Source organism: Populus trichocarpa, chromosome 6 (genome assembly GCF_000002775.5).
Source record: "Populus trichocarpa isolate Nisqually-1 chromosome 6, P.trichocarpa_v4.1, whole genome shotgun sequence".
Classification (NCBI taxonomy): domain Eukaryota; kingdom Viridiplantae; phylum Streptophyta; class Magnoliopsida; order Malpighiales; family Salicaceae; genus Populus; species Populus trichocarpa.
The window spans coordinates 12,920,471-12,937,182 of NC_037290.2; the positions used below are offsets into that span (position 1 = coordinate 12,920,471).

Genomic DNA, 16,712 nt, shown 5'->3' on the forward strand with positions numbered 1-16,712 from the left:
TTGTATCTTTTTTTTTTTTTTTCTAACTTGTCTTTTCTATTTTTATTGTTTTTTAATAATAGAATAGTAACCAAATATTATTATAAAAATACCAATCGACAATTCGTAGATAAACTAGCTGTGTGACCCGTGCTCTGTCGCGGGTCAAATATTTTTATTTTTCATAAAAAATTATTTATGCAGGTTTTTTCAATGCATTTTTGTAGTTAAAAAAAATATAACAAATCAAAAGGTTTATGCACATATGCAATCAAATAAACTAAGAGTTATGTGCGCTATTAAATAAATAAAAAATTATTAATGACATCTAAAAACAAAACTTAAAAAATTAAGAGATAAATATAGATTAAGATATTTAATCTTGAAAAATAGGACATTAAATCAATTACATAAAATAAAAAGAAGAAAAAATAACATGTAAGGCCACACATATTAAAAATATCATATGAAATTAAATATTTTTTATTTTTAAAAACATAGTTTATCTATATAAAAGTTAAAAACAAAACCAAAGATAAACTAGAAAAACCTCTCCAAAAATTAAACATATAACAAAAGAATCAAAGTTATATTTTATTATTTAAAAGAGGCCCTCAAAACAAAATAAAAGAGATGAACTTTTGTTCATTTTTTTTGTTTTTAATTTTTTAACCGGTCACGTCACTTTATTTCTTTTCAATTGCATTATTTAAAGTTATATTTCCATGGTAACCATGTCGGGTCCAAGGCACTTGGATGTGGCGTCATGCCAGACCCAAGCGCGGCTGGCAGCCATGTCAGACCCAAGTGTCTTGGGGCTGACAAAATGCCAAACTCAAGTGCTTTGGGACTGACGAAATGTCAAACCCAAGGTGGTGGGTTTTGCTGTCATGTCAGACCCAAGGGCCTTAGGTCTGGTGGTCATGCCAGACCCAAGGTATCCCAGCAACAAACGATGCATCGCTTGCCGAGGTAGACGATGTGCCGCCTAATTTGCCCAGATTTCGGTCATTGTGGTGGCTAGAAAATCAGGGTCTATGTTTTTTTGACCCAAAACTTGTTTTACAACTCATTTTGACCCAAAATACATATAAAACATCCTAGAAACCATGAAAAACTTATTCATGGCCTCAAAACAACCAAAAAATCACCCTAAAAATCAAACTCAACCCTAAACTAAAAATCAAATCAAGCTCAGATCTATTTTTTCATGAACTTTTAAGGTATAAAAACACCTAATATGAACTCTCTGCATCAAATGAAATAATTTGACACAAAAATCTCTCATTTTGGTGTCCTAAATCGATGTAAACGATAAGTTTCTCTCTCTACTGCTGGAATTCAACGACCCCTCGCTCTCCTCTTTCAACCAGGAATAAAAATAAACAAAAATAAACCTTTGTACCAAAATATAATTAGAACAATTTCGAGAGACCACAATTGTATAATTTGTGTGATTGTTTAAGTTAGAGAACCAAAGTGAATGTTTTTTAAACTTATGGTACGTCACCTATGTTTGCCATGTTTTTTATTCGGTCTCCTCTTTTCCAATCTCATCATTTTATAAGAATTTAAAATCAATTGCTCTTTAAATAGGACTTGATCACCCAAAAATAAAGTTTGAAGAATAAACTAAAAATAAATAAAATTTTGCACGGTGATTAATGTACGAAAATCCCCCGAGTTCTAGTATATAAGTAATTAGGGATACAATTGGTTAAAAACATTAAGTTTTAACAAATTGAGAAAATATATTTATCACAAGACCGGAATCATTCATTTTTATTTTTTTAACCCGTCCCCGTCCCCGTCCCCGTCCCCGTCCCTCCCCATATTTGTTGCAGCGCTCTCTCTCTCTCTCTCTCTAGAAATCACTCTTGTCGTCATCAACTCCACCACCAGGTACCTCTCTCCCTCCTTCATCTTGGATCTAAAAGATCCTGTTATTGTTGTTTAAATTTTTTTGATAAAAAAATTCGATATGATTGTGTCTGAATTCAACTGCTATTAATTGGTTTGGTTCGGTTCAATTTTGGTTTAAAGAAGAAAATGGGATTGTGTCTGAATTCAACTGCTATTAATTGGTTTGGTTCAATTTTGGTTTAAAGAAGAAATGGGGATAAGATTCATATTAATGGTGAACAAGCAAGGACAAACTCGTTTAGCCCAATACTATGAATGGCTCACCCTCGAAGAACGCCGTGCCCTTGAAGGAGAAATTGTTCGCAAATGCCTTGCTCGCAACGACCAACAGGTTTTTTTTTTCCTTTCATTTTTATGATTATGATTACTGGAAAGAATGAAGTCGATTAATTTTTGTTTAGAGTAAGTACCATCCATCCATCCATCCATCCATGTTACTTTCTGTTTGGAAAAAACTTTGGGTTTCCTTTGAAATTTTAATGAACGTCATCTGATCTGAGAGTTGTGTTGTTGTTGTTGTTAATGAAAACTAACAAATAATAATGTTACTATATATGATTATAGTTATATTAACATTTGAAACACACTCTCATGTTTTCTTTCATCCTTTGCTTGATAACAGTGTTCCTTTGTAGAGCATCGCAACTACAAAATTATATACCGACGCTACGCATCATTGTTTTTCTTGGTTGGAGTTGACAATGATGAAGTAAGTTTTCATCTTTTCAACTATATAATGCTTCTTTTCTATAAGATTTTAGTGTCAGTGTGAGTAATACCCATAACAATACTCAATTTTATTTGTTTGTTTATTATTTATTATTTTGTGCCTTTCAAGCCAACTGTACTTATTAGTTTTATGCTTCAATTGCTCAAGTCTGGTAATCACTAATATTCAGCAGCATTTCTATTCCATGCCGTTACATGAGTTATCTTCTTGATATCCTTTGACATGGCTATGGATGGTCAAGAACAATGTCAATATTGGAGGAAATGGATGGGAGGATTTACAAACTGAGCAGCTCTTAGAGTTTTCTGATGCCTGCTCGCTATTTTAACGTAATCACTGTCTTCACCTTACTCTCTTTTTAGTTAATATTCTTTGTTTCTGGCAATTGCAGAATGAGCTTGCGATTTTGGAATTCATACATCTTTTAGTTGAAACCATGGACCGTCATTTTGGCAATGTGGTAAGTCCTCTAATGCTAAGGATGAGGGTTTTTTTTTATTTTTCCGCGTCTCCTTTGAGAATGTAGGATGAACTAATCTTTGTCCTGCCTTCAATGTCGCCAAAGTTGTCTCTTGGTTTTCCTTCATTACCCTCGCATGGAAGTTAACTTTTGTTTTTAATTTGTTTCTCTTATCACCAGTGTGAGCTAGACATCATGTTCCATTTAGAAAAAGCTCATTTCATGCTGGAAGAGATGGTCATGAATGGTTGCATTGTTGAGACAAGCAAGTCTAACATTCTGAGCCCAATACAACTGATGGACAAAACATCATAAATGATTGATTAGGCGCAATCGTTCTCACTTGGACTTGTGACGAGTTAGTATTTTTTGTTTATCTTGCTGTGTATTGTAAAATAAGCTCGATCTGAGACATTTTCCCTGTATAAAACTCTGTTGTTGTCATCACAATTTATTTTTCATACCTTAATCACTCTTTCAACACGAGTTCGTAAACCTTACCAATATGTTTCACTTGCCTCAATCATGACCACTATTACCCCCACAACCCTGGGATATATATTAATGTTGGAGCAAAGATGGATCCTCCAGCAGCTTGCACCTTTTGCTCTCATTAGCGCGCTTGCTTGCTTCATCCCTGTTCTAATCTGGAGACTTCCAAGTTGAAGTGGATTTTGAAAGTTGGAGTATCATCATCTACATGTAATTTGCTAAGAAAATGTAGTTTTATTTCAAGAGTTGCGAACAAATCGCCTAATCTTTTACAGAACAAACGTTTCGTGGCTAGCTACCAATGGGTTTTTCTTTCCAGGGATTTTTCGGTTAGAAAATCTGACAGATCAAATGGCTGCAGCCTGTCATCCTTTCTAGGATCGCTTACTGCTACAGGTCTCCCGTGGAATGTTAGGGTATTTACAGAATCTCTTGCATTTTCACGGTCCATGTCGATGGGGTTTTGGAGGGTTTGAACAAGAAGCTGGACAACAGCTCCTCCTGCCAAACCTTGGCGACAATAAAAGGTGTCGTGGAAGAAGATAAAGCTCTCTTGTAAGGTTAGATAAAATTTGCTGGAGCAGGAGGGAGTATGTCAGGGGTTATCTCTGTGGGTGTTGTTGAGCACAATTCCAGTAGAAGGAAAGAGAACTCCAGCTCCAAAACCATAATTTATTGTTGTTGTTGTTGACACAGCATTCCCTTCTGCTTCCACAACGCAAGAGTAGCTAGTTCCGTGATCTCTAAGCCGACTCCACCTGCTAATTATAGCTTGTGATCTTGAGAATCACGACACAGTGACATTGATACCAGTAAAAGCTTTATAGTAAGTAGTCATTCCTGTTCATATTCATCTATATCCTAGTCAGAGCAACATGCAACATCAATATCATGAAGTCAGCTTGTTGATTAGTCCTAGTTTTGCTGGATATCAGTCCTTCAGAGCCAGAGGTCGATTCATCAAAACGGCCGGAATATTACTTGATTTGACAGAAGAAATACTTGATTGACACAGATATAAAAGGGCAAGCGAGAGAACATAACCTACCAGAGATAATCCAAGCGTTCCACTTGAAGGTAGTGGCATTCCATATACAGTGTAGCCCAGAATGTTTGCAGCTAAGGCATCCATTATATCCACCTTGTAATTCTTTAGATCTTCCATTGTTAGAATCCCGCCAGCCTCTCTCACATCTTCACTAACTTTTCACCAACAGTGCCATTATAAAAAGCTTGTGGGCCTTGTTCTGCAACTGCCTCCAGGCTTTAGGCTAGCTCCAAATTACAGCATTTATCACCAGCTTTTAACAACTTGGCATTCGGAGCGAACACTTGTCGCAAGTCAGGATCATTCGTGATTTTCTTGACACTTTCAGCAATGGAAAATGCAGGATAAGAAGCAACAACAAAACCATCCCTGTCAAGTTTTATGGCAGGTTGGAAAAGAGTCCTCCAAGTCAAACGCCCATGTTACAACCAAGATAACCTAGTGATCTAATATTTAATTATCACTTATACAATTACCAATTTACCATGTAAGAAATTTTTTATAAACACATGATTTTTTCATCCGAAATTTTTATATGAATCAATTCAGTGTATATATTATTTGAAAAACATCTACATATTAACTTTAGATATTACTAATACCTCATCTTATAAGAATATATATTTTCTTATATATATAAAAAAAATATAAATATATATTGGTCTCAACAACTCTAATTAATATCATGTTTTAATAGAATATTGACTAAAAATATTTAAGAATAATGTTTTAATACAATAAATATCTCATAATTATAATAGTTTTATAATTTATTTGATAAAATATTTTTGTTCGAAAAACTTTATTTTTACTGAAAACTCATTAATCAAATATAAAAAATTATTAAAAATAAAAATATCTTTATAAATAATAAATATTTTTGTACGAACAAAATTAGTATTACGTGAAACCATATATTCCAATAAATTTTCTTAATCCATCTTTCGTGACCCATCTTATAATTAGATACTAGTTAATAGAAAACTTATCTGACATGAAATTTTCTTGAGCCATCTTTCGTGATTCTTAGAAAGCATTTGAAAAGGCTTTGCTTGCTACACGTCCAGCTTTATGTGAATGAAGCCTCGCACACTCTCTCTCTCTCTCATTATATTGGACAGTTTCCAGAGCATATAGCTTGTCGAGTATCTATGGCTTTCCCCAGATTGAAGCTCAAGCTCTAAAATCTGGGAATGGATTAGTAAGTATCTGCATCTATGAATTTCAATAACATGAGAGCACATAAGAGGAAAATGGTGAAGTGTAAAAAAAAAGAAGAAAATTATTTGCCACTTATTTGTCTTGTGTTCTCAAGATTCAAACCAAATTATATCTTAAAACCAGTGAAGCATAAATGGATTTGAAATTCACAAGTTCCAGAACCTGTAATTTTATACTTACTGGTGTTTTCAGGAATAAAAGGAAGAACAAAGAGAATCTCCCTACCGAATCCTCACCATGCTTCACATCAAAGCATTTCTTCTGGCTGTTTTTTTTACTCCTTTTTATCCCATCTTGCTTATGTCTTACTTTGTTTTGCACAATCCATTTCAGAACAGAAGACTTAAGTTTAATTCTTGTTAAACTCTCTTCTCTTGGATTTCAGAACAGGATACCTGCGGAACCATTTGTGCCTAAACACCATCTAAAGAGGCTGAAATGGATAAGATTTTGAGGTCTACTACTCGCTTAAAACCCTGCATGCATGTGATTATATGTTGATTTGGTTCTATAATTTGTTTCCCTTCGCTTCAGGGTATACCTGGAGCTCCAGGCATGAAAATGTATTCAACGGAAGTGTTCGGTGATGAAGCTGATGATGAGGATGGGTGTGGAAAGTTCAAGGATTCACATTCTGTACTCACAAAGCTGGAATTAATTCAACAGAATGATCATATGAAGCTACAGATTCATGAACTGGATCATATCAGTGATTAGATTCTTAAATAGAACATGGGTGGCACTTGAACAAGATAAAATAAAAGCGGAGGTAATGCAAGGATATTGTTTGCATGGCTTTGAGGGAAATAAATAAAGCGAAGGGACAAAAGCCCAAGCTGAATAAGATGAAGCCACTTATCATTAAGAGAATCATCACGTTAATATTACAGCTACGGTTGTAAAGATTTTGGAAATCAAAATTTGAAAAATCCACTACTACTTCAAACAAGTGAAATTTTATGGAAACCAATCACATTGCTCTCATTCTTGGAAAATAACTGAAATACATGCTTGTTTCGGAAGACATCCCACTAACAAGGAAGCAGTTTGAGCATCATCAATCTCTGCCCAGTGACACTTGCAATCTGAAGAGCCATTCATGCAACTCATCGCATTTTATAATGTTGAGTTCTTGAGGCCACACAGCGTCGGCCATTCAATGAATAGTTGATCGTTATATCAATGTCCCGAGGATTCTTCTTGTTTGGTGCGACAGTCATGCTCCCAATTAGTGCCTCCCCTTGACAAATGGTTAGCACATCTTCTAGGTATAGGACTGTCTGTTTCCAATGTGTAGCTCGTGATCTTGGCCCTGCATCATTTTCCAAATTCATCAGAAAGGCTAACTAGGCATTTCACTATACTGTTAAAATGTACCCTAACTGGCCTCCCCTTCACATAGGAACAATCTGAAAACTATTTTTTGTTTTTAATTGATGCGTACATGCGACTGAGAACATAAAAATGCAAGTTGTGATTTTGATTTCATGTTTATTTTATGATTTCGCTTAGAACACCGTCTAAGACACTGAAAAGGAGTACTCCTGCCTCACTGTTAGAGCTAGTTACTTTCTAGTCTAACAAATATAATATTCCCATAATCCAGTCATGGAATTTAAAGTGTTAAGACACTCAACCCACTTGATTCGCTGTATGTATTAAAACAAAACTTTACACTGGAAGATATGGAAAATATAACTGAAGAGTGCAAAGTAAAAAGTTAGACCTGTAGAGAATCCCATCAACTTGTGACACTTTGTAAATGATACATCAAAGTAGGCTACTAATGCATGGATGTAATCATCACGTTCTGCTACAAGCTTAAAAGGAACTGTGAAGGAAGTATCCCCAGAAACCATTTTAGAGATGTCCATTGTCTGAAATGATAAAAGGCAAAAAAAATAAAAATATCAGCCAAGTAAAGACAGCGACAGAAAGCAAACTGGAGAAATGTGGATGACCAAAAGCAAACGCACACACAAATGCATTGTATGCATATGCAAGCATATCCAACCTTGAGCAGCTGGCAATTTGTAACAATTTGATTCTGATCTACAGTGTCAACAAGAGGTTCCCCCATGGCCTGCTTCTTGATGCAGGTCATATCAAAGCCATAGACATTATTCCAAACTGGAGCAAGCATGCAAGCCAAGGCAACAAAACAGATATAAGAACTATTATAATGCCACCCCCTAAAGCATTTAGAGTTGGAAAACAAATTCAAATAGCACATGAAACCACACATGCAACTGATGTGAGTGAAATTCCCTACAGCTACCTACTACTGGAGTCTGGCTGTGCTGCCAAATTCCACACATTTGATGGATCCACATGAAAATGATTCTCATCTACATATGACACCAAACAATAGACTTACACTCAATCTTATCTTCTTTGTATTCAGCATCCTCAATGGCTGTCAAATAGAGAGAAGCTTTGTCTGGCAGCACAATTCCGTCACTGACCTGGAGTCAAGCAAAGAATAGAATAAAAAAGGCTGACATTATTGATTTAGCAAAGTTTTTCAGCATCGCCTATGATGATCCCATGGAGTATAATAATAGCTAACAGAAGAACTTTCAATTACTAAACAAGTATAGTTGTTCCAGACTCATGAATGACCTAAATGTTGGTTGGCATTTCCCCCCCATCCTTCCAAAGGTGCATGCGTCCAGTTGACCTAAAGCCAAAGAGCTTGGTGACTTTAATTTCTGTTAATGTTATAATACCAGCAAACACCATTATCCCAAGAAAGCTCTATTCTTATCCAAGAGACTTTCATTCCAAAAATATTCCCTGGTCTGTAAATTTTATGTGAATAGCATGAACAAAACCCTTCAATCCAGAAGGAAATTCCTTGCAGTTGCCAATGAACAGTTCCCTCAGAATTAAATAAAATTTTCAAACTTGTATGAAATCCCAATCAAGAACCCAGAGAGAAAAACCAAACAGGCATAGCCAACTAACCCGTCAAAGTCAAATCTAATATGATGGTTTTCTTAGATTCCTGTGGCATTCATGTGCCTCCAGGGTTCTGAAACTTATAGATTTGACTTTGACAGGTTAGTCGGCTATGCCTGTTTGATTTATCTCTCTAGGTATAAACATTTATCAAAGAACAAGCTATAAATTTGCAAAGAGAAATGTAATTGCAACTTACAAGCCATTTATCACGTGCGTACAGGACTGAGTTTAACATGTTCTCAAACAACAGAAAATATCCCATCCACTCTGAAATAATTATGTCCACTTTAGCAACTGGTAGCTCAATATCTTCGATCTTTCCCTTCAAAACTGTTATAACTATGACATTGAAACACGAGTAAGCAGTGAGAAGTGAGACTTGGCATTTGAGGCAACAGAGAGAGATAAAAAAAATTACTAGAACATGCAAAGAGAATAGAATTACCATTGGAAAATCCATTTGACTCAACAATCTCTTTGGCCATGTTAGCGATATGAGAGCACTCGACCTGGAAATAGAAACATTGGCAAACCAATTTTTAGCATATATAAACTCCACTTGGTGGGTGCAGGATGGGAAAGGGGGGGAAGGCATACCGCATAGACATGGGCAGCCCCAGCTTTGGCACAAAACAATGACAAAATTCCAGTCCCAGCACCAACATCAAGTACTACTTTATCCTTAAATAAAAATTTATTCTGAAAAATAACGTTTTGGTATGTTTTAGTTCTCACTCCATCCTTCAGCATTTCCTGCAGTGTAAGGATGAGTAAGGAAACATCAACAGCTGGCGAAGTTTAAGCATTGATACACAATCAACTCCAAAATTTGTTTTAGAAATCCAGATCTCAAGATATATAAAAAATCATACAAGAAAAATTTGATCTCAGCTGAAAATGATGAAATAATATAGATTACACAAAGTCAAAACAATAAACCTACGGACACAAAATGGTAAAGCAATATAATATCCATTGATAAAATGCAGAGCATTACTCGGAAACAAATCAAGTGTATCACATAATAACAAGCGCCGATTCAAAAGGGGGTTTTGTGAGGTAAATAAAACAAGAAAATGTGGCAGCACTATTTGAGTTACAAAAGCTTCTGAATCATCACTTATAATGCACAAACAAGATATAATCAAAACTAAAACCCAACAAATAAATATATAAAAAAACACCAAGTTACGAAACCCAGTAAAGAGCTGAATTGAATCCAGCTACGACACTTACTTCATGAATACCTGCAAAAACACAAACAAAAAAAAAGGTTAAGACAGATACAAAAAACTTTCTATGCCAGAGTACCATTCATTAGGAGTCTAAAACTTCTATTCAAGTCAACTGAACCTAGTATACTATTACCAAAGGAAAAAAAAACACGAGAAGATTTAAATAAATAAAGTAAAGCGAATCAAGGAGAGTACTACCAAAGTGAGAGTATGAATCGAAGTAATAATCGGCGCTGGTTTTATCATCATCGCCGCCGTCAACAAAGGGGGCGTTGGGGTCGGACATAGTTACGTCATCCATAGCAATGGCTTTTTCAGTGGCTACAATAGAGTCATCGAGATTGATGTTCTCTTCTTCTTCGTCGTCGTCGAAGCAGACTTTGGTGGCCTGGTGCTGAGTGTTGTTGAGGCTCGTTGAGGTCTGATTGTTCTTCCGACGGCCCATTTTTTTCGTGTTCTTTTTTCCTTTTAGGGTTTTACTTCCTACTTGACAAGAGGAGGGAGGGAGTGAGAGAATTTTACTAGGGTTTTGTTCAGTTGAAATAACGGAAGGGTTATGGGAGTTTGATTTCCTATTTGTTTGCGAGCTTATGAAATACAATGAGACTGTATTTCGTATTTCGTGCTCTTCGATGTTCCCTGATTTTCACTAGTTTACTGTCAGCATTTTGACACGCGCGTTGGATCAAAAAATCTTTAAGGTAAATTAAATATTTAAGTGAGAAAGAATTACCTGCTAAAGTTATTAAATTTGATTTTAGAGTGGTAATTTTGAAATCTATTAATTTAACTTTTTGTTTAGATTAGGTTTAAAATTAATTTGTGCAGGAATTGCTTCATATAATTCAATCATAATTTTAATAATAAAAATATGATTTTGTTTTTTAAAAAATTCAAAATAATATTTTTTTAAAATATTAAGATAATAGCATATTATATCGATTCGAATTTCGCGGTTTAACCTATTAAACTTATAACTAGTATAATGAACTCTACTAAGTTTAACAACTTTATTTTTTTAAAAAAAAATATTTGTTACTTAATAATATTATAACAAAAATTAACATTTATAAAATTGAGCATTAATCAAATATTGTGATATTTATTTGAGACTACGATAACTTTAAAAATAACTAAAATAAATTATGAAAGTCGATTTAAAATGAACCAAATGTTTGAGTGATAAAATTTAAAAAAAAAACACAAAGAAAAAGAAAAGCCATGTGTCCTTTGTGACCCAACATTCCTAGGTCTTTAACAAAAAACCACATGCCTGGTTTTTTTTTCAAGTTGAAATAAGGGCCACTTCTTGATTGCACCTATTTGTATCTATTTAGTGATCAGTCTGCTAGTTTCTTTGATCTTACTTGGTCTTCCTTTTCTATTTGCTTCCCCTAGTTCGACCTATCCATCACTTGGTCCTTACCATAGTAGAGACTTTGCCTAGGGAATTGCCTACCCTATCTCTATTCTATCTCTTTCACGTAAACTGAAAGCCAGACATAGAACTCCGTTAACGGGATCAACTACTTCTTTATCTTATCTATGATACCAGCAAATTCAACTAAAACGGATTCCATTTGAGAGCGGCATCCATCCCCGTGGTTATTTCAACAAGAAGGTATTCTATATAGCATCGTCTTCTTCCCTCAAACCTAAAAGGGATTGTGAACAAGAAAGGAAGTTAGGCCTTTTCCCTTAGCCCAAACCACCAAGACGTTTCATTGCCTGAATAGCAGCATAAACTTCTTACTTTGAGATAGGAGCAATAAGCAAATTAGCTTATTGGGTTTCAGCCCTCTGTTGTGGGTTATCAACCCACCCTTAGCCTCAAGATTAGATGACTCGTTGTCTACTCTTTGCTTTTAAGAAACGAGTAACTTGTCACCTATCGAGATTATGTACTTGATTTTTATATGATTTTTATATATTATTACTTTTAATTTTATGCTAGTTTATCTTAAATATTTATATTTTATATAATTTTTATTTATTTATTTTTATATGTAGAAATAAATAAATTCATGGATTCATGGGCTTTGGAGTGAAAATTCAACATCAATCCTTGAGTTCTAACTAAACATTAGCCCTAATTGGATTAAAGCTTATGGTATCGAGAAAGCTCATTTAAAAACTAATTAAATGATAAAATCTACCTTGAAGAGGCCTGATTGACTTGTATAAATGTTTTGAAAAAGAAAGGAATGAGGAAAGTGAAATTTCTTAATGTAAGAATAAGGAAATTTTCTTGTTAGAAATTTCAAAAGAAAATCCTAGTAAATCAGGCATAACTTTCTCTATAGATATCCAAATTAAGTGATCTTGGAGTAAAAAAAAGCTAAAAGGAATATCTATAACTTTCAATTCTTATGAATATCTCAAAATAAGTCCATCTGGTATAAAAAAAATAGAGCTAGAAGTTAGAGGTCAAAATCTGCTAGTTTTGAGAAAAAAATAGAAAACAAATAAAAAAAGATTTTAGACCAAAAAAAGAGAGAAGATAGAGAAATAAAACATGGCCAGAGCTGACAAAATAGGGTTCTTTTTACCATTAAAAGAAAGGGAAAACAAGGAGAGAACTAGAAGAACTCAGACGTTATAATGGAATGCTTCTCTAACCGATTTCAAGCAAAAAAATTTTTATTTTTCTTCTTAATTTTCCTTTGATGTATTCTAATAAGAACATGATTTATTTTCTTATTCATTATGAACTAAATTTTATTTTTTATAGGACTTTGATGTAGTCTAGTTTTGATTACACAATTTAAATTCCAAGTTATTTAATTTCTAAGTTTTTCATGTTAAGTGTTTATCCTTAATCTTATTGTTTATAATTTTCTAGCCAATTTTGTTTAATCTATTGGATTATAATGAAACCGAGAGATAATTTATTATTAAAGGCTTTTAGGATTAAATTTCATTAGTTAAACGAAAGATAGAAATACTTTATCACGATTAATGTAATTTTAGATTAAGAAAAATCCAAAGCACTTAATGAATCTTCAATTAATTTAAAGATATGTTGAAATATTAGGTGGGGATATTTTTAATGTTGTTCAAGAGAAAATATTGAATAATCACGGGATCTTTTAATCATCAACATTAAGATTTGGAATTTTATAACAAGGAATAATAATATTGTGTGGGATTAACTAGGTAAAATCAAAAGCTCTAAATTTATTTTTTTAATTATCTTTGCAACCTTAAGTTTTATTCTTTGTTCTATTAATTTACTTTTGTCAAATACCTTAGTTTAACTAGCTCCTCATTAGTGTTTGTAGATATCGATGTTATAACTCGTGTATGCACATCCACAACAAGTGGACAACTTTTTGGATTCTTATTAACATGCATATATGGGAATTTATCAAAAAGACCAACACTCCCAGTTTTTTGGCGAATATTGGACTTAGACATTTCTAAGATTTGTTTTTTCATTTAAAATTAAAAAAAATTGACTACTTCTCTCAACATCCAAGGTAATAACTTATGTTGAGTCTATTTACCTTAAACACTAAGAATGAATTACAAAACATTTTAGATTTTTTTTTTAAAACAAAGATGAATTATTTTGAAAATTTTGAATGTTGACCCAATAGGCCTTTTAATGTGAAATGAAACCTAATGAGCCTTGCAAACTTTTCCTAAAATCTAATGATGCATGAGTGAACTATTTTGATTTTTTTTAGTTGAAAACCAAAAAGAAATAACTAACAATTATTGATGTTATGACACTTTCAAGTTTAAAACTACAACATGAGGTTATAACGTTATCTAAATATCCAAGAACCATTAATAATGCAAGATGGAGCTTGAAGTACGGGTCTCAGTCATATGTATGGAAAACATTTTAGAAAAAAAATAATTTGACAAGACTAAACTTTAGTGATATATAGGTCTTTAAAAAGACCTATCTTGGTTAGCATAGGCTAACTTTATAGACTCAAAAAGAAAAAGCTAAACTTGAAACATGTCAAACTTAAAATCCCTTTAATTAAAATAAAAAAACTATTATAAAATTGAAAATTTATCCAATTATGCCCTTAATGGGATTCATAGAACCTCTATAAGTATGCCAAATTAACAATTTTGGTCCTTAGTCCTTTAGTTGTTTTCAATTGCAACCATTTTTTATTTAATTATACCCTTGGGAAATATATCATGCCTAATAAAACCCATAAAATTTTTTCCAACCCAATTTAAAGTTTATCTTTGGACTTTCTTTTTTTTTATGTTTTTTAAAAGTATTTTTGGTATTTTTAAAAATAAAATAGAGGGGTAAAAACATGTTATAACGGTTGCTCATTCTTTACAATGCTTATATAGTAAGCTTGTACAAAAAGATAGTGTTTGTAAAAAGATTTTGAAAGATTTCCAAAGTTTAAAAGACTTTATTGAGGATTTGAGATTTTGGCCACTTAGAAAGGTGACTTGCCTTATGGTTCAAGAATAACTTACCTAACCGTCATGCTAGTTGAATTGAAATCTCCATATGTGATTCTTTTTTGTATAGGTTAAATTCTACCATGAGATGATATATTAGATACCATTTTAACTTTTGGTGATGGTTTGAACTCCACCAACTTGAGATCTACCTCTTGGTACATTTAGTGATGGTTTGAAATCCATCAATTCAGAATCAATATTGTAGCACAAGTTTGAGATCCAATGATTTAGGGTCTAACTCTTAGCACTTCTGGTAATGGTAATCCACCAACACATGATCAGTCTTCTGATACTGGCTTGAAATCCAGTGACTCAAGATCTACCTTTAGGTACTTTTGGTGATGGTTTAAAATCCACCAACACGAGATCATTTTTCTAGCACTAGTTTGAAATCTAGCGACTTCGGATCAACCTCTAAGCACTTCTAGTGATGGTTTGAAATCCATTTTAAATCCAATAACTCAATGATAATATTTTGAAAGAATATGGTTCTTAATATATGTTAAATTCTATTGTAGGATTTTTTTTAAATAATCAAATTCTTGGTGTTCCTTAATTATAGGGTTAGATCTTTTGATGTAAGATTATGTTAAAATAAACATTGTTAGATCTTTATTGACTTGGGTTCATTGGAGCACTGTTGGACTCCACTAAGGGTTTTTACCCATAAAATGTTTGCAAAACATTGCACAAATACTAGTATTTTGGGGTTAGATAACATATATGCATTTTACCTTTTTAGAATATAGCCCCTCCTCCTTTTCAATTCATCTTTTTCGTTGGTGGTAGGGGTTGTTATTTATGATTTGGCCTATCATGGTCTTTTTGTCAACCAACCCACTTGAGTTTGCCCATGCAATCATCTGTTTGAATGTCTATAAGTTACATAACTTGGGTTTTTTACAATCATTACTACCTTCTTGTGCTTACTGTAAAAAGTTTTTGTTTTGCTGACCATTCAAAAAGGAACAACTACCTTTTTAATCATCATAATCCCCCTTGCCTGATTGTGCCCCCTAATTGTGCTTGTTAGTAGCTCGGATAAACATAGTTTGTAACATGGTTTTTCTATTCTCTTTTTTTCTTAGATTTTATGAGGAGTCCTTTGCTCTGGATGATTTTTCTGAAAATTTAAATATCTTATATTTTGAAGGCTGAAACTATTTTGATGTAAAAATAAAATAATTTTGTTTTTATTTTTCTTGTAATTCATAGGGTGGTTTGGGGAATGACGATTTGGGTTTTTCATGCAGACTAGATTGAATCTGATGAAGGGATGTGGTGAGATGACCTTATGTTTTGTGTTGGTTTTAGATTTTAAGAGGCTCAAGGAAATGCTTGAGGTTTGTCAAGAAATTTCACCTTTATTTGAGCATTTATTTTAACAATATGAATAATAATATGTATAATCCTCGTGAAGCCATAACTCTTATAAAAAAATCCTTTACAATGTTTAAGAGTGCCATTTATTAGTTCTGATTGATTGCTTGCTTATTTAAAAAAGAACTTTATATAGACATAAAATGTAGGCTAAGGTTTTGGCTATGAACAGAAAGGGATTCATATGCTTAAAGAGTGTTTGAGGAGTTTACAAATTTAGGATCACCTCAATTTGTTTAACTTCTTTGTTGTATTTCTTTGATTTGCCCTTTTCTATTTTCTTGGGACATACCTTTTTATTTTAACTTAGTCATTTTCTTTTAATTTGGGCTTTCCCTCTTGTATTTGAATTTTTTAGGCATCTTTCTTTTGAATTTTTCATGCCATCTTCATCAAGTTTGTACATTTACAACTCTTATTTTTTTCAATGCAAACCTATAAAAAGCCACTTGTTCTTTCAATTTACAACAAATTAGTTCTTTTTTGGATGCTAAATCATCTTCTTGAACTTCATATTAAAGAAGAATACATCAACACCAATATTGTTGATTACATGTTTGTATTATAGCTTGTTAGAGATTTTTCTCTCCTTCCCTTTCTCCTAACTTTTCTCTATTCAAGATAGATTTAACATAAATGAAGTTCAAGAAGCATTCTGGATAACACTTAAACTTAGAAACTAAAGTGGGAATTTTTTTTAAAAAAATCACTTAAAACTTTTGAGTAAATGACAATATTTCATGTCTAAAAGATTTAAAACGATGTCAAATCATGTATATTAGTGTTTATTAGTTATGCTTTTGTGCCTTAGTTTATAGTGAAACATCATTATAG

General features: G+C 33.1%; 2 protein-coding genes across 3 annotated transcripts; one reads left to right on the forward strand and one right to left on the reverse strand.

Moving 5' to 3' along the window:
- The first annotated feature begins 1,715 nt into the window (after positions 1–1,715).
- On the forward strand, positions 1,716–3,598 carry LOC7484665 (AP-4 complex subunit sigma). 2 transcript variants are annotated; one of them, XM_006381602.3, is made up of 5 exons: positions 1,716–1,881; positions 2,091–2,233; positions 2,525–2,611; positions 3,024–3,092; positions 3,273–3,598. In XM_006381602.3, exons 2-5 carry the CDS (start codon positions 2,093–2,095, stop codon positions 3,405–3,407), a joined length of 432 nt encoding a protein of 143 aa, XP_006381664.1. In that variant the 5' UTR covers positions 1,716–1,881; positions 2,091–2,092; the 3' UTR covers positions 3,408–3,598. The 2 variants fall into 2 exon arrangements, with proteins under 2 accessions (XP_006381664.1, XP_002308286.1); XM_002308250.4 differs by having other exon boundaries at positions 1,719–1,881; positions 2,088–2,233.
- Positions 3,599–6,690: 3,092 nt separating this feature from the next.
- LOC7497611 (probable protein arginine N-methyltransferase 1) lies at positions 6,691–10,667 on the reverse strand. The gene is made up of 9 exons (XM_024602533.2): positions 10,251–10,667; positions 10,054–10,064; positions 9,415–9,570; positions 9,263–9,326; positions 9,014–9,156; positions 8,231–8,318; positions 7,868–7,983; positions 7,580–7,730; positions 6,691–7,165 (listed from the first exon to the last, which is right to left on the reverse strand). The coding sequence occupies exons 1-9, from the start codon at positions 10,495–10,497 to the stop codon at positions 6,960–6,962; spliced, it is 1,182 nt and encodes a 393-aa protein (XP_024458301.1). The 5' UTR covers positions 10,498–10,667; the 3' UTR covers positions 6,691–6,959.
- Between the last annotated feature and the right edge of the window lie 6,045 nt (positions 10,668–16,712).